This window comes from Primulina tabacum, chromosome 5 (assembly GCF_025594145.1).
Source record: "Primulina tabacum isolate GXHZ01 chromosome 5, ASM2559414v2, whole genome shotgun sequence".
In the NCBI taxonomy this organism is placed as follows: Eukaryota; Viridiplantae; Streptophyta; class Magnoliopsida; order Lamiales; family Gesneriaceae; genus Primulina; species Primulina tabacum.
Window position 1 is genome coordinate 5,401,760 of NC_134554.1, and position 27,481 is coordinate 5,429,240.

Sequence of the window (27,481 nt, forward strand, 5' to 3'; positions counted from 1 at the left end):
ATTTCAACACATAATAATTTCAAATTATAATTGAAATTTCTTTAATTTTTACAATTATTATCCAATATTTGAATTATTAATTATAAAAAATATTGTGCAACGTATGTATGCGATATAATAATATAATAAATCTATATGATATATGATTTGCATATATTCTTACCGTGAAATCGAATAGCGTAGCATTTAATATTTATCTAGTTAATATATCAACAAATTTTTTTAAAATTAATTTCCTCTGGAAGTTTGAAAATTTGGGAATCTTAATAAATTCAGAATTTGGTGAGAATTTCCTAATTTTGGAAAGAAAATATAAAGTAATGAAAAGAGATTTATGGAAGCAGGGGCATTTTGGTATATAACAAATATTGCAAATAAATAAATTGAACCCACCATCACGTCCAATCCCACCGCTCCCCCGCGCTAAGCAATCTCTCTCCGGTGAACCCCCCCTGCCTCCGAGTTTCAGAACGGGACGTGTATTCCCAACTATACCCTTCAAAAACCCACAAATTTTCAACTCTAAACCCTGCGGATATACGCACGAGAAATTTGTATCTACATCCAATAATGCGCGGATGGCTCAGTTCCGGCAATTCGGAGGCATTAGTGGGGCAAGAAACGGCGTCGCTTCGGATCACGTGTCGATCCCCGTTCGAGGCGGAGGTAGCGGATTTGGCTCCCGACACTCTCATCACCATCAGCATCGTCGATCGAAGGCCTCGCAGGGTTATAAGATCTCGACTGGATTTGGCGGTCTAACGCTATTACTTATTCTCTCGATCTCTGCTTTCTTCTACTTCTCATTGCAGAGTAAAGGTGTGTCTTTCCTTGCTGTAGATAAAGCTCGTTTTTTTTCGTTTTATGTGATCGCGTGTTTGTGCTCGGTTTTGTTGATGTGGACTATTTATTGATTAATTGCTTAAAGTAACTGAAGAGAGCAGGAAGCTGTGGTAACAGGTATTGATTGGACTGGTTAATTAGTCGAATTGATATAGACATTAATTATCTTCTTTTTTTTTCCAAACTGTTAGCTGCTATTAATAATTTCTATGCTAGATTTGATATGGGAATAAAGTCTTCTTTTGAGTGAAAAAACTAACGAAGAATTAGAAATTGCAAGATTTGTGCATTGGTGAATTTGGGAGATGATGGAATTTTGGTCGTAATTGTTTTTTCCCCTTGCTGTGACGGATGTTTTGATGCTGGCGCAATGATTCAGAGGTACCTTTAATGCTTTTGCAATCTGAACGAAATAGTTTCTAAAGCCTTGGCGAGACGCCGTAGATTTGAGAAACCAAGCTTGTAAAATTTTGTGCAAGAAAGTCTAGTGTTGATAGACTTATTAATTAGAGCTTATAATAGTGTGTAGCATGTAGATGTTTTACTTCCGTGGGGTTTTAAAAATGTGTTTGGTTGCGCATCGGGAAGTTAACTTGAAACTAAACTACTTTTAATTATAAACAAATGCTTCAGTTCTACTGTCAATAAAATACTAGATTATGGTCGGCTACCTGGTTGGAAGTTTGGTCTTGGTATTTACTTATTTACTGTGTTTAGGAGGGGAAACAAATAGACACCAAATCCAGGATGATGAAATGGAAAATGATACGGATTTTCTCATGAATATTACACAAATTCCAAAAATGGCGGAGCTCAAATTTGGAGATGGATCAGTAGCACATGGCCGGGATTCACGATATTGGGACAAGGATGATAGGAGAAGGGATGAAGATTATAGTGAGGAGGAATTGGAGCAAACCCAGGATAATTCTGTGGATAATGTTCATGCTGAAGTGAAAGACAACGATAAAAAGTCACTGTCAGACAAACCTTCAAAAGTTTTCGATCATCGGGGTAATAGTCTGTACAATGAGGCTGGGCGCAATGAATTAAAAATGTACGAGGCTGAATATGAAGCCTCAATAAACAGCATTGAGGGGTCAATGGATGTGAATGACAGTAGCAACCAGCAATTAAGAAATTCCGACGATGGAAAACAGAGAGAGTTAGATGCTGATGATGAATACGACGACGGTATTGACATACAGGATGATCAAATGGAAGAATATGATAATACTTCACATAATAACAAGGACCACTCTGCTGCCAGTAAACCCCATAGTATCAACACTGGAGAGTCGTTTATTGGTCAGCATGCTAGAAATAAAAAGCAAGAAGTCATTGAAAACGTTGATTCAGGTTCTGCTGATTTGTTTACCGAAGAATCCCTTTTACTCTCTCAGCATCCAAAAGTCAACTCAGATTCTGAAAATGTCACTTTTCTGGAAGATCAACCAGTCAGAAAATTAGTACCTGAAAGGCACTCAAGTAGCAAGAAGAAGCCAAAACGTCGAAAATTTTCAGGTAATTTTGTCATTTCTTATAAAGTTGTAGTTTTACTTGTAAATAAGAAGTTGATTTCTTTTTTGTTAGAAGATCATGTTATTTGACGAGTAGAGAAGTCTGTGGTTGAATTTTTACACCGCTGGAATTGAAGGATAAAGTCTTTTGACATTGTGCTCAACATAATTGCTTTCTCTGTTGTTAAGTTACAGTTGCCACCTTAGACATTACGCAAACTTTGATGATGACATAGTGTACTCATTCAATTTTATGCGCAGTCTCATAAAATTTTATTTATTACCACAATATGAGGGACTGGATTTCCCACACTCCAAGACTAATATGGTAAAAAAATACACATACACACAATAGAATAGCAAATCTGATGTACTTGCATTTTTTCGTATCGGACGCACTTGCGAGATTTGAAGAAATATATGTTACTTTATCAAAAATTGCTTTTGAATCACGCCTTCATGTGTATCTACTCATTGACATCGTGTCAACCTTTTCCTTTTTTTTCCTAATTGAAATATTGCCATCTAAATTTGATACTGACTGATTGTCGGTATGCTAATGCACTTTTCCCTTTTTCTTTTTCACCATTTCTGTTGTTGGTGTGGCTTGAGATGCTGATGCTCAACAATTTCAGGTTCTTGTGAGATGAAACTTTTGGACTCTTCTTCTCTACTCATTGAGCCTGTACAAAGTCGAAAGTTTGCCAGATTTTCCTTGCAATATACAGAAATAGAGGAAAAAATAATTGAAAACGAAAAATGGGAACCTAGATTTGCCGGACATCAGAGTCTCATTGAGAGGGAAGAATCGTTTATTGCTCATGATCAGAAAATCAATTGTGGTTTTGTGAAAGGCCCTAAAGGGTCACCAAGTACAGGATTTGACTTGGCAGAAGATGATGCAAAATACATTAGTAGCTGCCACATCGCTGTAATGTCTTGTATCTTTGGGAATTCTGATCGGTTGAGATCACCAATGGGCAGGACGGTATTATTCTTTTCCCCTTAGTTTACAAGTCTTTAAAACACTGTACATCTTTAATATATGAAAAGCATGGACGAGATCATTGGCTTAGCATAAGAAAATGCAATGACAAAACTATTTTGGATGCATCTGTGTTCTGATATTCAGAACTTTGGCAAATTGATTAGATTTGAATCCTGTGGCCAATGTTAAAAATGGGAGAGGGAATCAGTGATTTGTTGTTTTAAGCTTGAGGGAAAATAGCATCTCTCAATAACATTTATAAATAGTTTACATTCAGGTTTTGGGAACCGGTACAAAAATATGAGATAATATGCATAACTTGTTCTTCTTCTTGATTTGCTAACTCATCTGCTTTGGACCTTCTTGTACACTCATGAATTTTTTATAGATTTCTTAAAACAAATAAAAGGAGGGCATTGTGAGAAAACTTTTATGAGTAAAAAATCTTTAGTTGTTACCAGTACCATGATTGTCTCAGATAAAAACCACGATTCTAACTGTAGAGGTTAACGATTGAAGTGGAAAGATCAAGTGGTTCAATAAAGAAAACTCGTTATTGGTAATTCACGACATAGAAGTTGATTGCTAGAGCTACAGCATTTTATTTCATTCACTTCCTTTCCAAACTCAGGTCTCTCGCACATCAAGGAAAAATGTGTGCTTTATTATGTTTATGGATGAGCTGACTCTACAAGCTCTTTCCTCAGAAGGCCAAACCCCAGATATGATGGGCTTTATTGGGTTATGGAGGATTGTGGTGGTAAAAAATCTTCCTTACACTGATATGCGGAGAGTTGGCAAGATACCAAAATTTTTGCCGCACCGGCTTTTTCCTTCAGCCAGGTAAAATGATTAGTTGATTATTGTGGTCGATGATTGCAGAAATGTTGTTCACACCATTTTCTATTCTTCTCTATTTTAATAATATTCATATTTCAGTCCTTTTAAATGCATTTGGTGTAAATCTAATCCACATGAGTTATAACAATGTCCTTGTTTACTTCAGGATGATAGATCTATCACTCTTGTAGAACAAACATACTACCTTCTCTAAATTCTTCCAAATGTTTCGTATTAACCTATGGATGTTTCATATTCTATTATTTGTAGTTTATAAATTCACTCAGCATGAAATTAAGGGAGGTTGGGATTCTGGTGTTAAAAAGACTTTGTTTTTGAGACCTTTATTTTTTCTTTTTTGTATTTTAATGTTTCTTTTGATCTAATTTACCACCTTCCCTTATAAACATCCATCTGGCTGTAATTTAGGTACTCAATTTGGTTGGATAGCAAACTTCGTCTTCAACTTGATCCTTTGGTTATCTTAGAATACTTCCTTTGGAGAAAAGATCACGAGTACGCTATTTCCAATCACTATGACCGTCATTGTTTGTGGGAAGAGGTTGCTCAGAATAAAAAGCTTAACAAGTACAACCATAGTGTGATAGACGAACAGTTTGCTTTCTACCAAGCAGATGGGATGAAAAAGTTCGATGCATCAGACCCACACAAGCTTCTACCTAGCAGTATGATTTTGTACACTATATCTATAGATGTTTTTTGTTTCAACATAATCTTTGGTGCTCTTTTACGTGAGGCAGTATTTGTTTTGCAGATGTACCTGAGGGGTCTTTCATTGTTAGAGCACATACACCAATGTCAAACTTATTTTCTTGCCTTTGGTTTAATGAGGTTGATCGGTTTACTCCTCGTGATCAGCTAAGTTTTGCCTATACATATCACAAGTTGCGAAGGAAGAATCCTGACAAACCATTTTATCTCAATATGTTCAAGGTGCAAACTTGTAATTCACCCTGTATAAGCTCTTGAATGTGTATTTGAGAGAATTCAGTATGCATGGAGACTTTTTGTGCCTAAGCTCAAATTATGTGTTTCAGGACTGTGAGAGACGAAAGATTGCTAAGTTGTACCATCACAGGTCGGAAGAGAAGAGAAATATCCCCCAAATGGAGACGGGGTAGTTTCATGATGATCTAGCTTTGACAAATGATTCTTTTGTACCATATATCCGACAACGCGGTAATTTTCCATTTTGTAAGAATCTGCATTATTCTTGGAATGCTGGATCTGTCACAAATATAATATATGTAATCACCAACTTGCTGTGAAGAATGGTGGAACCCGTCGCGTTCCATTTACACGACGCTAGCAAGCAAGATCAGTATCACTGGATTCTCAATTCACTGGAAAGATACTAAAACATCTGACTACAGGTCCTCAGTTGAATCCAATTTAATTTCATTTCTTGAATGTACAATGCTTAAACTAACGGCCAAATATATTTGTACCGATGTATTCAATTCGTTTTTTACAACATAATTTTTGGTCAGATTTATGCACTTGAGTAAAGTTTTAGCCACTTATATATTTAAAGCTTTAGTTTTATATTTTATTCTTTTGCTGTTGTCGAATATAAGCCGAAAAATTGTTAGACTGCGGTTGAATATACATGAAGTAAATTATTATCTCTCATCAATAATTTGGTGAAAAAGAATGCTCATCGGCCTATAACAATTCATAAATAATGATTTGTAAAGATGAACTAACTTTGCAACTTAAAATATTTTTTTATATTTATTTAAAGATGCGTGAGTTCTTGAAGTACTAGTGCTAATTAGTGGTTGACATCTCTATATCATTTATGTGTATATCATTTTCTTTATAGGGTCTCATGTTGATCAACTTATTTTAGATATTCTAAACTACTTCCATTTTTAAATGTGTTTTTTTCAATATTCGATTTTATATCAAAGATGAGCCCCTAACAAAAACAAGAATATGTCTCTTGTGAGACGATCTCACGAATCTTTATCTGTGAGATATGTTAACCCTAACGATATTTACAATAAAAAGTAATAGTCTTAGCATAAAAAGTAATACTTTTTTTTGGATGATCCAAATAACCGATATTCACAATAAAAAGTAATACTCTTGGTATAAAAAATAATATTTTTCATGGATTACCCAAATAAGAGATCCGTCTCACAAAATACGACTCGTGAGACCGTTTCACACAAGTTTTTGCCCAAAAACAATTAGCTGAGTTAGTGTTTTTTTTTTTTTGTAACTTTAAAATTATATTTATGGTTTATAATTCAGATATGAATTTTAAATTTTTTTTGGGAGCAATTCTAATATTATTTTCGGGATATATTTTTCTAGAAACATGTATACCAATATACTCACACACATACACACACACGGAGAATGATGATAAGAGACTTGAGAGTTGACCTCATTATATGAACGACACATATAATACTTGCATAATATATATATATTATATATAGAAATGGCAAATAATAAATTAAATAAATTATGAATCTTTAAGTTAAATATCTTGTTACCGAATGCATATACGATTTCACGGGCTGCCCTCTTTTCTTGAATCCACCATATATCAGACAGATAAATATATACGAATACAAGATTATCAGAGTTTCGGAAAGAAAACGAAAAATTAATTTCTATTAAATTATAATGTATCAACATCACTCCGTATATGATATATCACGCGTAAATTCAAAAATATTTACCATGCTTCTTGATGGAGCGATGAGAATTATGGATCGCAAAAGCCTTTTTGACGATTTTGATGAAAACAAGAATGTTTGATTTCTTCCGAGAGATCATAGGCCCATTTGCTTTCGACAATTTCATAGCTTTAATACAGCTGATTTGCACCGATCTTTCCGGCGATGAAACATCGGTGTTCTGTGAAAATTTCCCAGAATTTCTTGGAAATTCTTCATTCAAATCCTCCCACAACATATCCATTTTCTCCTCATCATCATCATTAATGAAAGTGTTCCCAGCACTGCTGGCTTTGAATTCTTGTATTAGAGATATGCTGGATTTCTCTTGATCCTCCTCTTCTTGTTCACCTTTGTAAAGTAGCTCTGAGTTTTGGCGGGAGGCAGCGAGGTGCCGCCACAGAGGCGGAGACCCGATGAAGTGTGGCTGTGATTTGGCGTTGGCGGGGAAAGTGAAATCATCTTCCGCGGAGGCCATTGACTTGTTTTCTGGAGGTATATAATTAACTGGTGGAGAGTGGAAGTTAAGGGTCCAGTTGAATATAACTTTGTACAAGTTTAGTTCAACGGCTACAACTTGTGGGAGTGGCTAATGTATATATTGCTATTATATTAATGAACTCAATTAAGTTTCACCACCCAAAGTCCATGTCATTTACATATAACTAGATATTATATTATGTAATAATAGAATTTTTTTTTGTTTTTTTTTTATGTGGGAGAGATCGAATTTATGTAAATATAATGGACTATAATATTTGAAATACGATCAAGATGTTTGCCCTTTCAAATCCATTTTTCAAATATCTTCTCAAATCAAATATCTTCTTTTAAGTCAAATATTATTATCCAAACAGATTCAAGGCTAACTGGTCAAGATCTTCAAGTGAAATTAGTTGGGAAAGTAGTGGTTTAAGCTCGAAGTAAAATGAATACTACTCATAGTGTACCCCTTTCAAGCGGAGCCGGGGAAACCGAGGATGAGTCGAGTAAATTAGCCCGGACAGCCGGGTAAAAAAAAGAGGAGAGAGAGAGGATGTAGAAAGATTACACTACAATTGAATTTATATAATCTTACTAATTTTCTGTACTTCACTTTGCCGTTTACTTTGCATCGTATACGTACATCAACCTGCATAAATTTGTCAAATCTATTTTAAATCCTCAAGTGACGAGAGATTTGCCTTCATTGGGTATTTAAGTGAAATTATATATCAACATTAACATCTGAGTTACCTGATGCTTATTTTCAGGGCTAAAACTTGTGTGAGACGGTTTCACGGGTCAAAAGGGTCGTATTTTGTGAGATGGATATCTTATTTGGGTCATCTATGAAAAAGTATTACGTTTTATGTTAAGAATATTAATTTTTTATTGTGAATATTGGTATGGAAAGGAACAGTCTTGAAGCCAACTAAACCTTGATTTCGATCCAACCCCAACACTAAACGATCAAGCTATTTTCTTGCATTCGAATTCGCCTTTTGCTGATGTTTCCTCGTTGCTTTTTCATATTTCCCAATCCCGGTCGCAATTGCAAGTGTGTTGCTCGTATACTCGGTCGAATTCTTCAGTTTTGCCTCAGCAATTTTTCTTACCTGCTTGGATAAATCCTCAAACCCATCCCCACATGTCTGGAGATCAGTTGTAGCAGTGCTCAGCCAACTTCTTATGTTGTCATGACTCTTCTCAGAAGATTTTTTAAGGTTGTCCATGGCAAGAGAAAGAAGCTCCCTACAAGTTCCCATTGCAGAAAGGGCTGGATTTTGCCGATGACAAGATGACAAGTTTTTGAAGCATTCCATTCTAGGAAAAATTGAGGGTTGTTCTTGAAACTTCAGCCATGGCTGCTTGAACAGATTTCACGTAGATTATCTCAGGCTGAGTAGTGTCATTTGGAGCAAGATTCTTCACAAGGGAGTTGTAACAAGAATTGGGATACAAAGTCAGAGTGTATATTTCCTTAACTGAATTGCTCTTGCTGCATTCGGGCGATTCGGCACTTTTATATTCAGTCGCCGTGACGCAGAAAAGTATTGTAATAAGAACGGGAAATGTAAGGGTTTCGTTGTAAGAGGCCATCGCTGCGGTCGCCTCGTCCCAGTGACGGAGCTAGAAATATGACTATGCCCGAATTAGAAATTTTAAACTCTAAAATCTTTTACTATTTAAATTAATTTACCCGAGCTAATATCATATTATTCCAAAATTATATAAATTTTACATATACATTTTTTTAAAAAAAATTGGAAGCCCGGGTAACTAAGCATGTGTCTCCGCCCCTCTTTCTTTTGTTATATAAGATTCACAAAACAATGGGTATCGATAAATAAGATCCAGTAAAAATGGGATCGATTAATTAAAAATAGAAAAAATATAATAGAACATATATCTTTTTTTTGAGACGTAATATAACATATTCAACCACAAAGACATGCAATCTTTTGTTTTGAAGTTTCTTATTTGATAAATGTGGATTAATTCACGTAACGTATTCTAACCGCAAAAAAAAAAAAAAAAAATCGTAACACTTAAATCGTAAGGCCACCGAATTAAATGATGCTTAGTATGTAAGACCAATTTGTGTCAAATAATGGTAACGTCTAGCTAATTGGCGCAAATTTAAGAGAATCTTGGACTTTACTTCATCAACATTCTTCTTTGTTGAATATCGACTACCACGTATTGTTTCTAGTTTCTACAATATAAACATCGTCGTATTCTGCTTTCATTTTGCGTTTACATTCATTTTATCATAAAAAATTTCTACTATGTTCATTTCATAAATTCGTTTCTGCCTTTCATTATTCTTACAATGACAAAAATTTGTGTGAAACGGTTTCATGGGTCGTATTTTATGAGACAGATCTCTTATTTGGGTTATCCATGAAAAATTATTACTTTTTATGCTAAAAATATTACTTTTTATTGTGAATATCGGTAGAGTTGACCGTCTCACAGATAAAGATTCGTGAGACCATTTCACAAGAGACCTACTCAATCATGTACTTGTTTTCCCTTCTGAAACTCTATCATCCCCTCGACGTATTCATTTCAGTCTTCAAAGCAACTATTTTAAAACGATGATAGTTTTTTTTTAGCATACATTCCTCCAAGAACATTAAAGCTCTTATTCATTATCAAGAAAACATAAAGCTCTTGCTCTTATTAGGCATAGTTTGGTATACATGATAGGATAAACATGTGATATATAATATAAGGATAAGTTAAGGATAAATAAGATGTATGATATTATATTTAATGTTTGGTATGATTTTAATAAGAATGATTAAATTTATATATTAGATTGTAATGACAAAATTAACCTTATCATAATAAATTTTATAATTTCAAAGTTGTTGCTTGAGTTCATATTTTTTATATGTTCATGCGCCGATAGTGCTTGCATGATTTATTTATTTTTACCTAATTTTATATATTATATAATATGATAATTGAGCCCTTGATTTTGTGAGTCAAGTCAAATATCAATTTTTAAGGTTAATCGAGTGATACTAATAATTTTATTGATATTTATAAAAATTATTTATATAATTATCTCGAATTCATTTATATAATTATCATATTATATAATATATAAAAATAAATAAAATATTTATTTGATTTTAATTTCTACCTACTAGCATAGATTTATAAAAATCATTTATAAATTGAGGGCAATTAAGTCATTTGTAGTGTATTTTATCATTAAATTAAAATTATCACACCTAATAGAAGAACATTTTATTCTTCTAAAAATTATTTATCAAGTGCCCATGATATTATCATGGGCTTTTAAAAAAAGTACCAAACATGGGATAATGATGATTATTTATCAATCTCTCCCTTATCTCATGTACCAAACTATGCCTTATATAACACATTTTAGTTCTGGATTCAAACAAATTCATCGACAGAGAAATTAGAAATAAAAGAACTGTTTTTCTAATTTGAAAAGAAAAGAAATATATATCTATAGTTAGATTAAACTCTCTAAATTAACTAACTTTTGGTACGTTGAGAAATCACTCGCATTTGTTTTTAATACAAAATATATTGCAAATTTAATTAAATATTTTCCCACGTTTTATTTAAAATTTCATCCAAATTATACTACTACACATATTTCTAATTTCACATCTAAATAAAAATAATCACCGTAAATATTTTCACACGCAAACTTGGCGCGACCACTTTTGCCACGGCTGGTAATTGTTCTGGCCAGAGTGTATAGTGTCATGCAAGAGAAACGGTTTTCAAAAAAAGAAGAAATTATTATGCAATAAGATATTTGTCAAGTCTGGGTAACGACGTTGCCCGATGACGAGTGAATATTAATTTGTGCGTGTTTTCTGGTTCGTTTGTCGATAAAGAAATTAGCAATATTTTGTTCCTATCTTCCAACAGTCCAGTCAACTCCACTCCTGAAACCCAAGTTTCCACACAATATCTATGTTCGACTTAATGAATCAAACTATATCTAATATATATAAACATATATCAAATATACTTGTTGCATTTTATTTCATGTTATTAATGAATAAAATTGCATAAAGCTCAAGTTTTTTTCTGTTCTTTTGTGCCGTTTTAGTGAGTGATCAGAAAGCATATAAAGAGGGAAAAAACTAGGGAGAGAATGGGTGGGTGTGTTACACTGTTTGTCTTCTTGCTCTACCTTCGGTTGGTGTTGTCTTCTGATCAGGCCAGTACCATGACCCAGATTTATGAAATCTTTCAGAACAATACTGGTTCTTCTTTTGTGTGGAAGGATGTTGGAAAAGATTCAAGCCCCTGCACGTGGAGGGGAGTTTCTTGTAGTTATGATAATTCTTCCATTGTTGGGCTATCTTTTCCATTTTTTGCCATTTCCACCTCTGAATTTCTGCCACTTGTGTGCTAGATTGATGCTCCCAGATGGGTTTTTGAGGTATCAGGGGGTTGAAATTGCTGAACTTCAGTGGGAACAAGATGGTAGGATCTTTGCCTGCTTTCAATGGTTTTAAAACGGTGGAGTTGCTTGATTGTTCCGACAATTTGTTCAATGGGAAGATTGATTTGCAGCTGGTGGAGATGGATTCATTCGGGGAGCTGAATCTATTAGAGGAGCTTCCGCTTTCTTTCAACAATTTTTCTGGTGAAATCCCTGCACAACTCACAAAACACAGAAACCTGAAATTGATTGATCTTCGTAACAATAAACTCTCCGGCTCAATTCCTGAGAAATTGAGAGGCCTCACCAATGTCACCACACTTCAGAGACTTGCTGCTAATCAGAACAAATTTAACGGGACTATCCCACCTGGGATAACTTTGCATCTAACATTTAGACCTTAGTTATAACAGTTTGACAGGGATGATCCCATCCGATTTCCTATCAGGGCCGAATTTGGAGTCTCTTGATTTGTCATACAATTAATTGGAAGGATTGATTCATGGAAATCTATCCATAAACTTGTTTAGGTTAAGATTAGGAAGCAATTCTCTCAAAGGAATAATTCCAGTTGGATCATTGAGAAATCTTGTGAGGACAGACTTATCTGGAGCTGGATAACAACAGCTTGGTTGGAACGATACCTAATGAATTGGCTATATGCACAAACTTTGCATTGTTGAATTTAGCCCAGAATCACTTAACTGTTCCGCTGCCCCCAGCACTGGGCAATTTAATCAATCTTCGAGCTTTATATATGCAGTTCAACGATTTTGTTGGTGAAATCCCAACACAGATAACCCAGTTGAATAAATTGCAATGGCTGAATCTTAGCAGGAACTCACTGAATGGCTTAATACCATCGTCAATGATCTAGAAAGGTTGGACTTACAAGTTAATAACCTAAGTGGTCCAATCCCCGATAGAACTCCAGCTCGGAAAGAATCAAATTATTGGCCGCATTCCAGAGATGCCACCAGGCCTGGGAATTGCCGTGAACCTCAGCTACAATCGCTTTGAAGGACCCATCCCAAGGACTATATCATCGACTAAATTGGAAGTTTTGGATCCCTCCCATAATAGATTTTCAGACACCAGACTTTCTGACTGGAATGGCCAGCTTAACATGCTGGTACTTTTTGACTACCAACTCTCTGGAGTTGTCCCAAAGTTTGAACCATTTCTTGTCCTTGAAAAGGAAGGAAATTTTGGGTTGATCGACAATGCAGCAAATCCTTCCCCCCCATCCCCAAAAAAGAGAATCCCTTTCTTCAGAAATTGTCATTTCCGCTGCTGCTGCCACGGCTGTTAGTTTATTGATTGTGATAGCTCTATTCATTTCAAGAAGATATTACAGGATCAATTATGAATCTTTGCACTCAGGAGAAGAAATTTCTCCTACACAAGTTATCCATCGAAATTTTTTGACCCCGAACAGCATTCACCGCTCACATATCGATTTCGGGAAAGCCATGGAAGATGTGACCGACCTCTCTAATGTCATCTTGAAGACGAGATTCTGTACTTGCTATAAAGTTGTGATGCCGTCAAGCAAAAACTATTTTGTCAAGAAGCTTAACTGGAGTGACAAGATACTCCAATTGGGTAGCCACCACACATTTGGGGAGGAACTAAAAGTTCTTGGAACACTGTGTAATTCTAACGTCATGATTCCTCTTGCATATGTCTTGACAGGTGATGGTGCTTATCTGTTTTATGACTTACCCCCAAGGGTACTCTCTTAGACGTTCTTCACAATAGCATAGGCACTACTTTGGGTTGGGTGAACCGGTACAGCATTGCAATTGGGGTAGCTCAGGGTTTGGCCTTTCTCCATGGATGCAACTCTGGTCCAATTCTTCTCCTTGATCTTTCCAGCAAAAGCATTCATCTGAGGTCTATAGACTGAACCCCTAATTGGAGACATTGAGCTCTGCAAGGTGATTGATCCCTCAAAGAGTACAAGCAGTCTTTCCACTGTCGCTGGTTCTGTCGGTTATATCCCTCCACGTACTGGGTTTCAACAACATACATTAAAAACACTCGAACTAATAATCTTCTTTTATGCCCAACATAAATTACATGCATGAAAATTATTGTCTATCATACTCAACTGCCAATAACGTGGCAAAATAATGGATTCACCTAATTCTTCCTTGAATTTCAGAGTATGCTTATACGATGAGAGTCACGGAAGCTGGAAATGTTTACAGCTACGGTGTAGTTCTTCTAGAACTGCTCACAGGTAAGCCAGCTGTTAGTGGAGGCATTGAACTGGCTAAGTGGGTTTTATGCAACTTAGTTCAGCGCGATAATTGGGACAAAATTCTTGATATTGAAGCAAGACATCACCTGATTCTAGAAAACAGATGCTTGCAGTTCTGAAGGTGGCTTTATCTTGTATTAGTATCTCACCAGGGGAGTGGCCAAAGATGAAAAGCGTGCTGCCGATGCTACTAAATGTAAGGTAATATGAATGTCTTGAGATGGAGAAACGGTTGCGAATAAAAGCAAATCAGTTTTGGCACCTTATCTGCTATAGCCTGGATTGGACTTTGAGCATCTTATCATCATTCTTGTATGTAATATTGTGAAAGTTTTTTATTTAGTTTCTGTGTCTGGAACTGGTAGTTTGAGTCTATATGCAAAAGGTTCAAATAAATAAGTATTTACGCATGATTCAAGGCGACATTGCTTGGAAAGAACACCACATGATTTCTTGATGTGCTTTCAGCTCCATATATATGCATTCGATTACACTATCACAAAGATAATTTTTTTCCCATCATGTTAGATATATAGTAGCTGCATAACAACCAGAATGATATCTGATGCGACCAATTCATAGCCTCAAGATCAAAATAGTCTATGTACCCGGAAAGTGTTGCTGGAGCCTTAAACAACGAAATCTAATGGAATATCTATAAAAATGAAAAACAATTAAAGTTGGAAAAACAAACTGAAGCAAATGCCACCACAAATGGCTGGATCAAAATCGCTTTTCTGCATTTTGGGATCATAATAATTGCTCGGTTGACAAGGACATTGGTCTCCTTGATTCTTGCAAGGAAAGCACTTTGAATAGACATGCTAAGACAACACAGAATCTTGAATCTTTGAATATGAGTTTGACTTTAATGACTTTAAAGGGTAAGATCTTTTGGATCTTCAATAATCTTAGCTAATGTTTGCAAGAAAGCTGCCAAATCAGCACCATATATGACCCGATGATCCGCAGTAACGTTTACCTGGAAGAATTGCGCACACGGCACAACATAAATTCAAGCAGGTGACAAGTTTCATTAAATGAATGCAGACATAAAAGTTGACCAGACAAGTTATAGTAACAAATGAACCCACCTGCATCTGATTTTTCAGGCCAATCCTACCATCCTTGGTACCAACCAAAGTGGGTTGAGAAGCTCCAACAGCCATAATTGCACCCTGTAGAAATGCCAAATATAGTTCAAAATGATCAGATGACCTGCAAATTTCATATTATCAATCAATCCATGACAATAGTGCCTTTACTATAGCTTCCAACTTACAGTTCCTGGGGGCAAGATGGCATCAAAGCGATCCACGCCAAACATTCCAAGGTTAGATAGTGTGAAAGTTCCTGTAATGTATCAAACAATCATGAACCAAAAGCCAACATCATGAAGGAGCTGTCAATATTCACAGTAATTTCCATTTCCCATTAACACTTTGAAGACAATGATCTATGCCCATAAATGGACGATGAATCAATTTTATAGTCTTATAGACACTAATCTCTGTTTACTTCTACACAATTGTTAATGGATGAACTTTATCATCGGCTAAAGGGAGATTTATCAGACAAAAAATCAAAGATGACTAGCATTCTTGACCAGAACTATATCGTTTTTAAGTGATGGATGACAGCCAGCTAAGATTCCGAATCACAACAGTTCAGGGTTAGACACTTGTTAATTTTAAGACCTGACAAATTCAGAAACAATCAATAAGACTTTAAATCACTGTGAGAGTCACATTAGGGAAAAGAAGACCTTTTCTACAGTCGGGTAGCAGCATTTGTGTAACCTAGTGGACTTACCTGTACTATATTCATTAGGTTGGAGCTGCTTTGCTCTTGCTTTATCAACTAACTCTTTCCACTTTCTTGATAGTGAATACAGGTCGATCTAAGAAAGTATTACAATGAGAAATAGAAGTTAATCGAGTAATTAATAAAGAAGAGCCACAAACAGCAGAGTCTCAAATGAATTGAATGACAAAGATGTATGGTATGGTTACCTTATCAGCATCTTGAAGCACTGGTGTAATCAAACCACCATCTATGGCCACTGCAACTGCAATGTTGATACGACTATTATATGTAAAGCTTTTAGCATCTCTACAACTGGAATTCACAACAGGATGTTTGACCACCGCAAGAGCAGTGGCCTTGGCTAGTAATGCTGTCATTGTCACTCCTTTGGACTTTATCTGAAAAATATCGAAAAAATAAAGCTTGCCCAACAGAAACATAAGAAGAAAACACAAAAGGAAAGGCCTCATTGATATAGAGTCCTAGGGCTTGTTAAGTTTTGTTATGGGATGTTTTTTGGAAGAGTACAACAACACACAAGAAGTGCAGTTTTTGCACTAAATAAAATATTTATCTCCAACTATTATTTTATTTTTTTTGTTTTCGCTTGGCAGAAGTCATTTTGGCACAGGGATTGGAGATGCCCTTATCCACTGATGATTTTTCTCAAATTAAGCTAATATTTTTAACCATATGGATTGCATTTAACAAATAACAAGAAAGAAAAACAAATAATTCTATAGTCACATCACGTTACCTTCTTGTACAAAGCATCAAGCGCATCAGTTGTGATCGTGTAACCCACTCTGAAGGTCGGCACTGCCAAGCTCTCCACCATGTTCCTGCTCACCGCGCCTTGCATTGTGGTGAAAGGCACTACTGACCCCAACTCAACACCCTCCGGCTTAGCCATCTCGGTAGGCACCGCTGTAGCACCACTGCCGCTAACTTTTGCCGCAGCCACTGCAGCCTCAACGTCCTTGGCCACAACCCTACCGTTTGGCCCGCTCCCAATAACAACCCTCAAATCCAACCCAAGATCCTTAGCCAATTTCTTGGCATATGGTGACGCCACCACTCTCTTCCCCCCTTCAGACGCTGGATGCACGGCCGGTGCCAATGCACCTGAATTAACAGCAGCATTGGTAACGCTAGCAAATACAGATGCTGAAGCGGTCGTCTGCGGGCTCGGTATTTCGTCCAACACCTTCGGAGCGTCGGTTTCAGCAGGCGCAGGGGATGAAACATGAGCAGAGGAAGAAGATTTATGCGATTGGGCGACTGCAATCTCTTCCTCAGATTCGGCAAGCAAAGCAATAGTGGATCCCACAGCGGCAGACAGGCCTTGGTCCACGATAATTGCAGCGAGATACCCATCATAAAATGACTCCACATCCATATCCGCTTTATCCGACTCAACCACAACAACAGACTCCCCTTTAGCCAGCTTCTCTCCCTCCGATTTGATCCAGCTGACGATTTTTCCCTCAGTCATGGTGGAGCTGAGCGCCGGCATGAATATCTCGCGGATCTTGGATTGAATTGGGAGAGTGGTCCACGTGAGGTTGGCATATCCTTCGCTGCGGACAGCGGAGGGACGGGGGAGCTGTAGGGATGAAGGAAGTGTGAAGGAGGTGCGAGTAAGACATTGTGGTGGGTGAAAATTCGGAGAAATTGACGATGTAGAAGTGTTCGATGAAATGCGAACGGGATGGATTGATTATATGGTTAAGCGGGGAAGAAAGAAAGAGTGGCGATTCCTCCTCGAATGCATCGAATCGAAGTAAAAGGCGACGGAGGTTTCAAGACCTCAACCAACTTTACCGGTATTCTCCACGATGAGTCCTCCCGACTCTATGTAAAAATATGCTATTTTAATAATAATAATAATAATATTATTATTATTATTATTATTATTATTATTAATGAGAATTATTTTTTGTGTAGTTTTATTTTGGTTATTTTATTTGTAATTGTTTTTAAAAATATATATATAATGGGTTAGAATAATTTTTGTAATTGTAAGTATTTATTGGGTTGTTGTGTATAAATAATTATCGTAGTAAGGATATTTTAGTATTAAAAATTTAATTAACTATGACCTCAAAATTGTTTAATTATATATTATATTGCAAAAGCATTTTAAAGTTGATTCTTTGCAATTGTTTAATACATACTTATAATTTGTGTGATATTCTGTAGTTTTGGCCAATAATTTTATTTGATATGTGGAAAATTTTATATATAGATATATATTATATCGTTTATGACAACACTTGTAGTTTTTATGATTATTTTAGAAAAATAATATAATGTCAAAAAGAGGAACATTTTGAAAATTTACAATAGTTATTTAAAATTACTCATAATTAATTTATGGTATAGATGTATTAATTTTTAATATAAATATAATTATATTTATGATTGTAAAGTGTAATTTATGAGATATTCTTATCTAATTATATGTTTGGGTTTTTATTTTGTTTCTTTTTTTTCTCGTTGAAATTAAAGTTGTGGTGTAAGAAGTATTTGAAATATTTAATTTTGGTGTGTTTTAGATTTATTAAGTTAATATGAGGATATCTTATTTTTGGAAAATAAATATATGTATATTATAATATTAATTGTAATTATAATATTAATCGTAAAAGTATGTTTTATTAAAAAAATTTAAAACTAGCATTTTACATTTTATTTGTTATTTTAACAAGAAAGAAGAAAATTAAATTACCAATTTACCGTGGATGGCCTCGTGTCCGGCTGGACATGGTTTGAGAATTTAGTTTGAGATTGATGGTGGAGCTTTATCCTCATCACAGTGGAAACATTTCTCAAGAAATAAACACGCATTACACACACTAATTAACAAAGAATTTCACCGTGGATTCTTTCAAGACTCAATCTTTGCCCATAGTACCACACACGGGCACCATCCAACAGAAGCTTGGAGTAGTGTGAACAGACACTGCTAGAACAGAAGAGATGCTAATCCAGTGTGCCTTTTCACTTCCTACACGACACAGTGAAAGCACGGCCATCAGTATACCCCATTTATCTCCAAGAATCAAACTTCAAAGCCAATTTTCTTGTGCAGTTTCATTCTTTCATGGAAACGAAACAGCCTTTTGTTACTTTTCAAGAAAGCCCACTTCGAGGAGATTTAGTTTTGCAGTCCCCAAGCTCTCTCTTCGGGTATCACTTTTTTTTTTTGGGTGTGGAGAGTTTATTCAATTCTTCTTTAAGACTTTACTTTCCTACAATCGACTGTAGTTGGGGGTGATTTAGTTTGTTTTAGATATGTTATGCATACTTTTTATTTTTTTTCTTCTCTCCGTATTGGGGGACTGGAACACGCTTCTCACCCATCCTCTATGTATCTATCGCTAGATAGCGATAACTGATTCTAGGAACTGAACCAAATTAAAGAACAGAGCATTGGTTGTTTCTAGGAAATGGGAATCACCAGGTTTGATTATTTATTCGTTATCATTGAAAGTTAAAAATCAAGTTGGACTTTAATTTACTTTATGGAATGTTTTATGTATGAGCGTAGAGTGATTGACTTAATGGATTACATGAAAATTTTGGGACTGGGCGACATCAAGTTGTTTTTTCAGGCTCTGAAGTTCAATAATCAGCAACCCCATCGAATAATTACATCCAATTTAATTTGTTTTAGCCTCTATTTTCTTATTGTAGTTATTAGGCTTCCCGTGCTTGCTTGTCCAGCTGTTGTGCCAGTGATTGATTTGTTTTTCAACGAACTTAGGTACTTGAACAGGAAATTCAAAGGTGCTCATCCCTGACTTCGACAAAAGCTAAAGGTAATAAGATTGCCTTCTTTTTAGAGACTCTTTCTTTGAGTGTCCATTCCTATTCATGCAAGAAATGCGAATTAGTTTCTTCCTTTCCTGTGTTTATACCTGGCCAAGTAAGTTAAACACAGCATTGTGCATAATTGCGTCCAGACAAGTACATTGACAATTTCTGTTCCTTCCTGCCCTTTCTATATGGTATGTATATGTTCTTTTATACAATATGAGTCATGAGTATGACTGTCATTTTGTAGGTACATTCATCTAACATCCGAGAACTTCTTTTCCTGCTTCTAGATAGCTGAAATTTTTACGTGACTAAAACTTTGGGCTGCTAAAAATGCAATTTTGTCATTCATGTAATCATTATAATTGACTGCATCCTGAAAAGGAAAGTGGCAACTCGTGAAAGTAGAGATGCCTAAGAGAGCTCCTCACTCTCCTCGAGTTGTTACTATCTCCATTTTCCAGCATTATGAGATCAACTTATATTTAAGAGTGTGCTATCAGGTTGTTAACTTCGGTTATATTTCAAGATTTATAATATGGTCTTTATTCATATTTAAATTCTTTGGTGTAATTTTTTGTTCATGCATATTTTGAACTTGTTTTAGAACTTTGAACTTTTCATGATATAGAGCTTAAAGTTTAGTTTTTTTGCTTCAGTATAATGTAGCAACATTTTACATGCTGATATCAGCATATAGTTTCAGACTTATTGCGGGACCCTTTTGTTGGTGATGATACAAAAAGAGTAGATGTGCCTCTCAATTTCATAACGTCTGTTTTATGCTCATCGCTTTCATGGTTGTCACCCATACAAGTGGCTCAAGCGAGTGAAGATGTTAGAGAAAATGTTGTATACGAGGTTGGGGAGTTGTTTGAATTGGGGATCCAGCTTTCGTACTTGCTTTTACTTCTAGCTTTGCTCGCAGTTGGATCTTTCTTCGTTATTCGTCAAGTACTAGTGCGCAGAGAGCTTGATCTTTCTGCAAAGGAATTGCAAGTTAGTGGTCTTGTATATTCTTCTTTCTTCGTGGTTTTCCTTTCACCTAAGAAGCTGGCATTTAAATCTCATGTCCTTCTCACTCTATTATGATAATTAAATCCCTCACCATTAGTGCTCTAGTTACAATATATCTAATATGTCATTACTATGTGGATACTCGACATGAATTAAAAGACTCACAGTAACTATATTGATTGCGGAAGAATATTAGGCTGAACAGTTGAGTTGATGTTTGTTATATTGCAGTTTACGTAATTTTTCTTGCTATAATCTTTTTCAAGATGCTTTTTTTTTATTCCTAACCAAGATTCTTGATTTTTTGTCATTATCTTTGAGTTATTTTTTGTTATAAAATCACAGGAGCAAGTTAGAAGTGGTGATGCTAGTGCTACTGAGTTATTTGAACTCGGAGCAGTGATGCTGAGAAGAAAATTTTATCCCGCTGCCACCAAGTTTCTTCTTCAAGCAATTGATAAATGGGATGGGGATGACCAAGATCTTGCTCAAGTACGATTCATTTCAGCATCTTAAATTTCGTTATCAGTAGTGCAGATGGTAGCACTGCCAACTTTTATTTCGTTGTTATTTCTAATATAGTGAACTTCTCTTCAACCAATGGAATCGGTAACGCCTTTATTTTCCTTTTAAACCGGACAAATGTTGTTTCTATGTTGTGCCACACAGTTAACTTTAGCTATTATTCATTGGACAGTTCTTGTGATGTGATATATTCTTGCATTTGATCACTCATTTAATTCACCGATTTATTTATTCATACACTAGGTTTATAACGCCCTTGGTGTCAGTTATGTCCGTGATGGAAAAGTTGAGAAGGGTATAGCTCAGTTTGAGAGTGCTGTCAAACTTCAACCTGGTTATGTCACTGCCTGGAACAACCTTGGTGATGCATACGAAAAGTCCAACGACCTAAAATCCGCTCTTAAGGCATTTGAAGAAGTTCTGCTTTTTGATCCAAACAACAAGATCGCACGTCCCAGAAGAGATGAACTGAAGGAGAAAGTAAGCATGTATAAAGGAGTTCCTGTAAAAACAAAGAAGAAATGACCAACCATAGCTCGGATGATGATTGATTTCTATTTCTATAGCTTCTCTAGCCAGGAAAGTACTTTCGTTTTCATGTTCTAACTTGGACATCGTGGACTCGTGGTTCACCAAGTTCTACGATTGATTCACTTGCTATCGTCTTAAAGATGGGTGTGGTTTGTGTATGCTGTCATTTAAATATACAAGAACATTTTTCAAGAGGTAGCATGAATCTATGGTTTCTTGCTGCATGTTTTAGTTCAAACGGCCCCAATCATAATTTAGTTTTTTTATCTAGTAGTATTCTGATATCATGAAGGTAAAATATTATCTTGTCGACTGTAAGATTATGACCATTTACGAATGTCAAACCAATCAATGACCAACCATCGGTGAAGCTTTTGATATACAAAGCTGCCAATGACCAACCATCGGTGAAGCTTTTGATATACAAAGCTGCCTCTTTCATTGCACTAAGAAATTGAAATTCACATTTCGAAACAAACGGAGGGAGAACCCTCATTTAGAGTACAGGAACACTTTTGCTGAAATTGGAATTATGCACAAGTATGAGCTTCAGGCCTTTCACACCTTCTCCACCAGATTTTGACAATTTCTTTGCCGAGCTGGGATAATATCTCTCCTTAAGTGTGGCATCATCCACAATGGACCAAGTAGGTCCTCTGGGTGAACTCTCGGTGTACAAAAACCTTTCAGAGAATGGATTCACCAAGCTTCTACGGAATTCCGCTGCAGTCTCACAAATCACACCCTGCAACAAACAAACATTAGAGAGGGAAACATTATAAATACTCTTGACAGAAAATGTAATATGTGCAGAGATTCCCATACTTCTGCCATGGCCTTGATCTTCAGACTAACATCATCACTAAGAAGTACGAGCTCTTCATTATTCTTGATTCGTTTAAAGAAAAGAGCAGACTCAAGGATATGGTCTTCAGTAGTAGGAGTGACAATTTCACGTAAACTATACGGGGAGAAGGGAATCGATCCAACTGAGACTGCAGTTTTATCCTCATTATACCAATGATGAGACGAAGCAGGTGGTGGGGTTGGAGGAATCAGCATTCCTTCCTCTGCAGAGCTCTGCACATGCATCCACCATTTTGTGTTCTCCATACAATCTTCAATCCATTGCAATGCAGCAGAAACCTTTCCGCTTCTTCTAAAGAAACTTCCACATCTTAACATGCAGTCCAATTCTCTAAGTACTGAGATCATATTCAGTAATCGAAGTAAAGATGTAAGTCTTATCATGTCTTATACTAAAATTTATGGAGAGTTGAGAAAAAGCTAAAGACTGGTATTTACCAATTCTGGGAATGATCAAACAAGTCCCTTTCAGACCTTGCAGAAGTTGCAACTCCTTCCTGGAGTTTTTGTTTAGCAAACTAGCAGTATCTGCAATGATAGTCCACCTTTTCTTTTCCTCCATCGTAGACTTTTTCTGCAAATTTGGATGGAACATAAGAAACTGCAAGATAACTTTGAACTTTTTAATCTATCCTACTTTAAATGCAACAAAAGTTGTGTCCTGAGAAGATGAAATTGCAGCATTCTTAAATTTTGTCCAAAAATTTAGTACTATATCACATAAGAAAACAGGCCCATCACACATACAGGCAGAAGAAAAGCTTCTTCAGACTTGGGATAGTTGGTGCTTCTGCCACCGCTAATTGTGGCTTCATGAGGTTTAGAGTTGCCACTACCATTACAACTGAACTTCAGGGACAGAGGTTGAAAAGGATTTCTATATCCTCTGGACTTTAAGATAGACAATTTTTTATTTAAGTTGACATGACTTTTGGATGCAAAACTTTCTGATTTCTGTGTTGGAATAACTTTTCGAGGCTGACTTTCTATATCTGAAGTAGAACGATTGTCCACCTCTTGATACAAGTTGCAATTAACAGATTTTTTCAAGGGCGATGATCTATGTGAAGAAGTCGCGTGTTTAACTTCTTCTAATATTTCCATTTTCTTTGTTGACCTAAGACACGGAGCATTGGGAGACATATTCTCTTTGTCCGGGGTGAAAATGTGTTCATCCTGATCCACACTATATATAAAAGTCTTCATGATAGATCCACGATTCTTCTCACCGTTGCTCATCCAGGATCCAACAAGCAGAGGAAGGGGAGAATGATTTTCCTTGTCTGGAGTAAATATTTCCTTTTCTTCGTGGTCAGGACCAGTAAAATCATCTTCTGAAACTGATTCAGCGTGGTAATTTTCATGGAGTAATGATTTAACATGTGAACAATTGCTAGGCATAGGAGTCTTCAAGATTGATTCACAATTCTTCTGAGCTTTGCTCATCCAGGATCCAACTACAAGAGATTCCTTTTCTGGAGTCAAGATTTCCTCTTCTTCTTGGACAAGACCAGCAAAAATATCTTTTAAAACTGATTCAGAACGGCAATTTTCATCAACTAATGATTTAACATGTGAAGTTTCACTAGTCCCTGCACTACTCTTTTCTCTATGTCTTCCAGTTTCAATCTGAACACTTTTCGGTTTACCCCTTCCTGACCAAATGTTCAAACCTGATCTTTTCTCGGACTTCATTCCAGGGGTCTTCATATTTTCTATTTCAGAGTGTGTTCGAGACACCGCTAAGGGACAAAGTACACTAGAGGCATCATGTTTTTCGCCAAACTCACATGGCCGTGTGCTCGAGATTTCAGTATCTTGAATGTATATTTCCTTGGTTTCCATCTCCACTTCATTGAAAAATGAATTACATGAGTTTTCACGCATGAGACTCCCTGATATACTCGTTTTTTCTATGGAGAAAGCTGGATTTTCGTCAGAATGTAGCAATTCTAGGCCTTTCATATAATAGTTCAATATCTGTGCTTGATCGCTCTTACACGACAATATATTCTCATCCTGGAAAAATCAAATTTATAGAATACAGAAAAAGGTATTACAAGAAATTCGATTAAACCACATGGGTAATCATGTTTTTTCAAGTGAAATCTGAAAATTGACCTGAAATGTCTCATCTTCTGCGTCTTTTTCAACGATATTTGTGTCATCCAACTGAGGCACAAATGGGTTGTCTATATCATAAGCACGGGTTAATGGAATCCAATTCAGCTTGTATAACCTACTCGATCCTCCAAGCTGTAATGTATCCCCTTCATTCACTTTCATCAAGACTCCTGCCTCAATTCTCTTCCCCGAAACCCATGTTCCGTGCGCTGAAAAATAGGCCCCTCAAAATCACTAACTAGGAAAACCCCATCAATTCAATCCACATTCTCAGACGAAAATTTCTTGCATAGATCGCATCAAGAAGCGATGGAACATGAAACTCGATTATCCATTTTACATTAATAGTACCATCTCAATCACAAAATTTTACAAGGAAAGAATACGTTTAAACCCACGCACAAATGATCTACAAGCAGATATAGGTGCTGCCAGTTAATCGAATAGCATAAGTTGTAAGTTTTCTGTTCGAGAACCTCTGATCTGATATTCTATTCTAATCCGAAGATCGTTTCTAATCAAAGATTACAAATAAAAATTATTTTTATTAGTATTTGCGTGAAAAAAATCATATCATGAACTTCATTGAAGCTATCTATACATCAAAAAAGAATAAATACCAAAGAAAGATTAAATAATTGTGCACTCCAGGGCATGATCATTACCAAATATGAACTGCAAAACTAAATTAACAGATGCATTTCGAACATAATCAGATTGAGATATCACCATCAGACCAAAACAGAATCCATCAACAATTCATGTCACACACATTTAAAATGTGTTTCAAAAAAGAATTCACCGGAAGACAAATCAGTGACGAAGAGGGAACGAGAATAGGCTTTCAAGGTAATGCGGAGGTGAAATCTGCTGACACTCGGATGCTCCAACTTTATACTGCAATCCGGATGCCTCCCAACAACCACCGTCTCCTCTATTTCTGGATGTTGATCGCCATTCTTCGCAATTAAAGAAGAATAAGGAGAATGTGAAGGCGGGTTATCCAAAAGATAGATGTTCTTGAGGATGCAGTTGTTTTTCGTGACTGTGAACACCGGGATTTCCTTCTCCTTTGATTTGAATCGTTCTTGGGTGTCTCCCATTGTTGAAGAGAGCAAAAGCAATCGAATGAGTGCGCCGAGTGTGCTGGAGAAATGGGGTTTCGTTTCTCGGTTTCTTGATTCTTGGAAATAAAAGTGGCAGAGGGGAAGTGGGAATTTGAATGAAATCTTGAAAATGACGACCGTTGGGAAGCACTAGAGTACAGCTTGCGAAACGGCTAAATTTACAATCCCTCCGGTTCATCAGCTAACACATAACAGCCAAACAGAAGAGAAATAGTATCATTTTGATTGATTCGGTATTTTTATAAATTGATTAATATGAAAATTGTTTCTTAAAAAACCATAAAAATCGAACCGACCCTCTTATAATATAAAACTTGTGTGAGACGGTCTCACGGATCGTATTTGTGATACGGATCTCTTATTTTGGTCATCCAAATATTACTATTTATGTTAAGGCATAGTTTGGTACATGGGATAAGGGAGGGATTGATAAATAATCTTCATCTCATGTTTGGTACTTTTTTAAGAAGCCCATGATTAATGAATAATTTTTTAAAAGGATAAAATGTCCTTTCTATTAGGTGTGATAATTTTAATTTAATGAAAAAATACACTACAAATGACTTAATTGCCCTCAATTTATAAATCATTTTTATAAATATATGCTAGCAGGTAGAAATTAAAATCATATAAATATTTTTATTTATTTTTATATATTATATAATATGATAATTATATAAATGAATTCGAGAAAATTATATAAATAATTTTTATAAATATCAATAAAATTACCTTAAAAATTGATATTTGACTTGACTCACAAAATCAAGGGCTCAATTATCATATTATATAATATATAAAATGAGGTAAAAATAAATAAATCATGCAAGCACTATCGACACATGAACAGATAAAAAATATGAACTCAAATAACAACTTTGAAATTATAAAAATTTTTTATGATAAGGTTAATTTTGTCATTACAGTATAATATATAAATTTAATCACTCTTATTAAAATCATACCAAACATTAAATATAATACCATACATTTTATTTATCTTTAACTTATCCTTATATTATATATCACATGTTTATTATATCATGTGTACCAAACTCACATGTTTATCCTATCATGTGTACTAAACTTTGTCTAAGATTATTACTTTTTATTGTGAATATCGGTAGGGTTGACCCGTCTCACAAATAAAGATTCGTGATATCGTCTCACAAGAGACCTACTCAAATATTATATGTTTAAATGGTTTAATAGTGTTCTTCTTTTTTATAACGAGTATATATTTTTTCACGAAAATCTCAATTTTTTTCCGAGGAGTTGATATTACGTTAATCCTTTTAAAAAATGTATTTTATTTTGCTTTCTATTTTATTTTTAAAAACCTAAAATATTGGTTAATCCTTTAAAAAATTATTTAATGACCAAGCACTTTTTTTAAGTGAGAAGAGATTTTAAAAAAAATCTCGAATACAAAACCTCGTCCCAATTCACTGTAAAGATCAAGAAACATCAATTCACTGTAAACAAAAATGCTGATCAGGTGCACTGCGAATGATGTGCATACAAGAATAACATTGACGGAGAAATTAAATACGCCGATCAA

General features: G+C 35.6%; 6 protein-coding genes and 1 pseudogene across 9 annotated transcripts; 3 read left to right on the forward strand and 4 right to left on the reverse strand.

Moving 5' to 3' along the window:
• The first annotated feature begins 397 nt into the window (after positions 1-397).
• On the forward strand, positions 398-5,739 carry LOC142545834 (uncharacterized). The gene is made up of 7 exons (XM_075653233.1): positions 398-819; positions 1,561-2,367; positions 2,999-3,351; positions 3,983-4,194; positions 4,621-4,877; positions 4,967-5,145; positions 5,250-5,739. The coding sequence occupies exons 1-7, from the start codon at positions 579-581 to the stop codon at positions 5,331-5,333; spliced, it is 2,133 nt and encodes a 710-aa protein (XP_075509348.1). The 5' UTR covers positions 398-578; the 3' UTR covers positions 5,334-5,739.
• A 1,155-nt stretch (positions 5,740-6,894) lies between these two features.
• Positions 6,895-7,383, reverse strand: LOC142547629 (uncharacterized). Its single transcript, XM_075656000.1, has one exon. It carries the CDS (start codon positions 7,381-7,383, stop codon positions 6,895-6,897), a length of 489 nt encoding a protein of 162 aa, XP_075512115.1.
• A 979-nt stretch (positions 7,384-8,362) lies between these two features.
• LOC142547642 (putative pectinesterase/pectinesterase inhibitor 46) lies at positions 8,363-8,710 on the reverse strand. The gene has a single exon (XM_075656022.1). The coding sequence runs from the start codon at positions 8,708-8,710 to the stop codon at positions 8,363-8,365; it is 348 nt and encodes a 115-aa protein (XP_075512137.1).
• A 2,446-nt stretch (positions 8,711-11,156) lies between these two features.
• LOC142545835 (uncharacterized) lies at positions 11,157-15,056 on the forward strand (annotated as a pseudogene).
• LOC142545836 (dihydrolipoyllysine-residue acetyltransferase component 5 of pyruvate dehydrogenase complex, chloroplastic-like) lies at positions 14,663-17,773 on the reverse strand. The gene is given in 7 exon segments (XM_075653234.1): positions 14,663-15,083; positions 15,196-15,279; positions 15,384-15,454; positions 15,914-16,001; positions 16,114-16,305; positions 16,665-17,495; positions 17,497-17,773. Coding segments are annotated over 7 exon segments (1,431 nt in total). The 5' UTR covers positions 17,557-17,773; the 3' UTR covers positions 14,663-14,978.
• Positions 17,774-18,669: 896 nt separating this feature from the next.
• Positions 18,670-22,026, forward strand: LOC142545838 (tetratricopeptide repeat domain-containing protein PYG7, chloroplastic-like). 4 transcript variants are annotated; one of them, XM_075653239.1, is made up of 5 exons: positions 18,670-19,099; positions 19,689-19,731; positions 20,430-20,728; positions 21,092-21,238; positions 21,515-22,026. In XM_075653239.1, exons 1-5 carry the CDS (start codon positions 18,890-18,892, stop codon positions 21,794-21,796), a joined length of 981 nt encoding a protein of 326 aa, XP_075509354.1. In that variant the 5' UTR covers positions 18,670-18,889; the 3' UTR covers positions 21,797-22,026. The 4 variants fall into 4 exon arrangements, with proteins under 4 accessions (XP_075509354.1, XP_075509351.1, XP_075509355.1 ...); XM_075653236.1 differs by having other exon boundaries at positions 18,671-19,099; positions 19,677-19,731; XM_075653240.1 differs by having other exon boundaries at positions 18,671-19,099; positions 20,436-20,728.
• A 131-nt stretch (positions 22,027-22,157) lies between these two features.
• LOC142545837 (FHA domain-containing protein PS1-like) lies at positions 22,158-26,132 on the reverse strand. The gene is made up of 6 exons (XM_075653235.1): positions 25,596-26,132; positions 24,791-25,002; positions 23,417-24,688; positions 23,108-23,243; positions 22,628-23,007; positions 22,158-22,547 (listed from the first exon to the last, which is right to left on the reverse strand). The coding sequence occupies exons 1-6, from the start codon at positions 25,894-25,896 to the stop codon at positions 22,299-22,301; spliced, it is 2,550 nt and encodes an 849-aa protein (XP_075509350.1). The 5' UTR covers positions 25,897-26,132; the 3' UTR covers positions 22,158-22,298.
• Between the last annotated feature and the right edge of the window lie 1,349 nt (positions 26,133-27,481).

Bases quoted from the DNA above. Each gene is read 5' to 3' on its own strand.
- LOC142547642 (XM_075656022.1), bottom strand. From the start codon at position 8,710: ATGGAATGCTTCAAAAACTTGTCATCTTGTCATCGGCAAAATCCAGCC.
- LOC142545834 (XM_075653233.1), top strand. From the start codon at position 579: ATGGCTCAGTTCCGGCAATTCGGAGGCATTAGTGGGGCAAGAAACGGC. The intron at 4,878-4,966 runs GTATGATTTTGT...TTTGTTTTGCAG, and splicing joins ACACAAGCTTCTACCTAGCA to ATGTACCTGAGGGGTCTTTC. The intron at 5,146-5,249 runs GTGCAAACTTGT...TATGTGTTTCAG, and splicing joins TTTATCTCAATATGTTCAAG to GACTGTGAGAGACGAAAGAT.
- LOC142547629 (XM_075656000.1), bottom strand. From the start codon at position 7,383: ATGGCCTCCGCGGAAGATGATTTCACTTTCCCCGCCAACGCCAAATCA.
- LOC142545838 (XM_075653236.1), top strand. From the start codon at position 18,890: ATGCTAATCCAGTGTGCCTTTTCACTTCCTACACGACACAGTGAAAGC. The intron at 19,100-19,676 runs GTATCACTTTTT...CAACGAACTTAG, and splicing joins TCCCCAAGCTCTCTCTTCGG to GTACTTGAACAGGAAATTCA. The intron at 21,239-21,514 runs GTACGATTCATT...TTCATACACTAG, and splicing joins ATGACCAAGATCTTGCTCAA to GTTTATAACGCCCTTGGTGT.
- LOC142545837 (XM_075653235.1), bottom strand. From the start codon at position 25,896: ATGGGAGACACCCAAGAACGATTCAAATCAAAGGAGAAGGAAATCCCG. The intron at 25,003-25,595 runs GTGAATTCTTTT...CCTATTTTTCAG, and splicing joins CGTCACTGATTTGTCTTCCG to CGCACGGAACATGGGTTTCG. The intron at 23,008-23,107 runs GTAAATACCAGT...ATATGATCTCAG, and splicing joins TTTGATCATTCCCAGAATTG to TACTTAGAGAATTGGACTGC.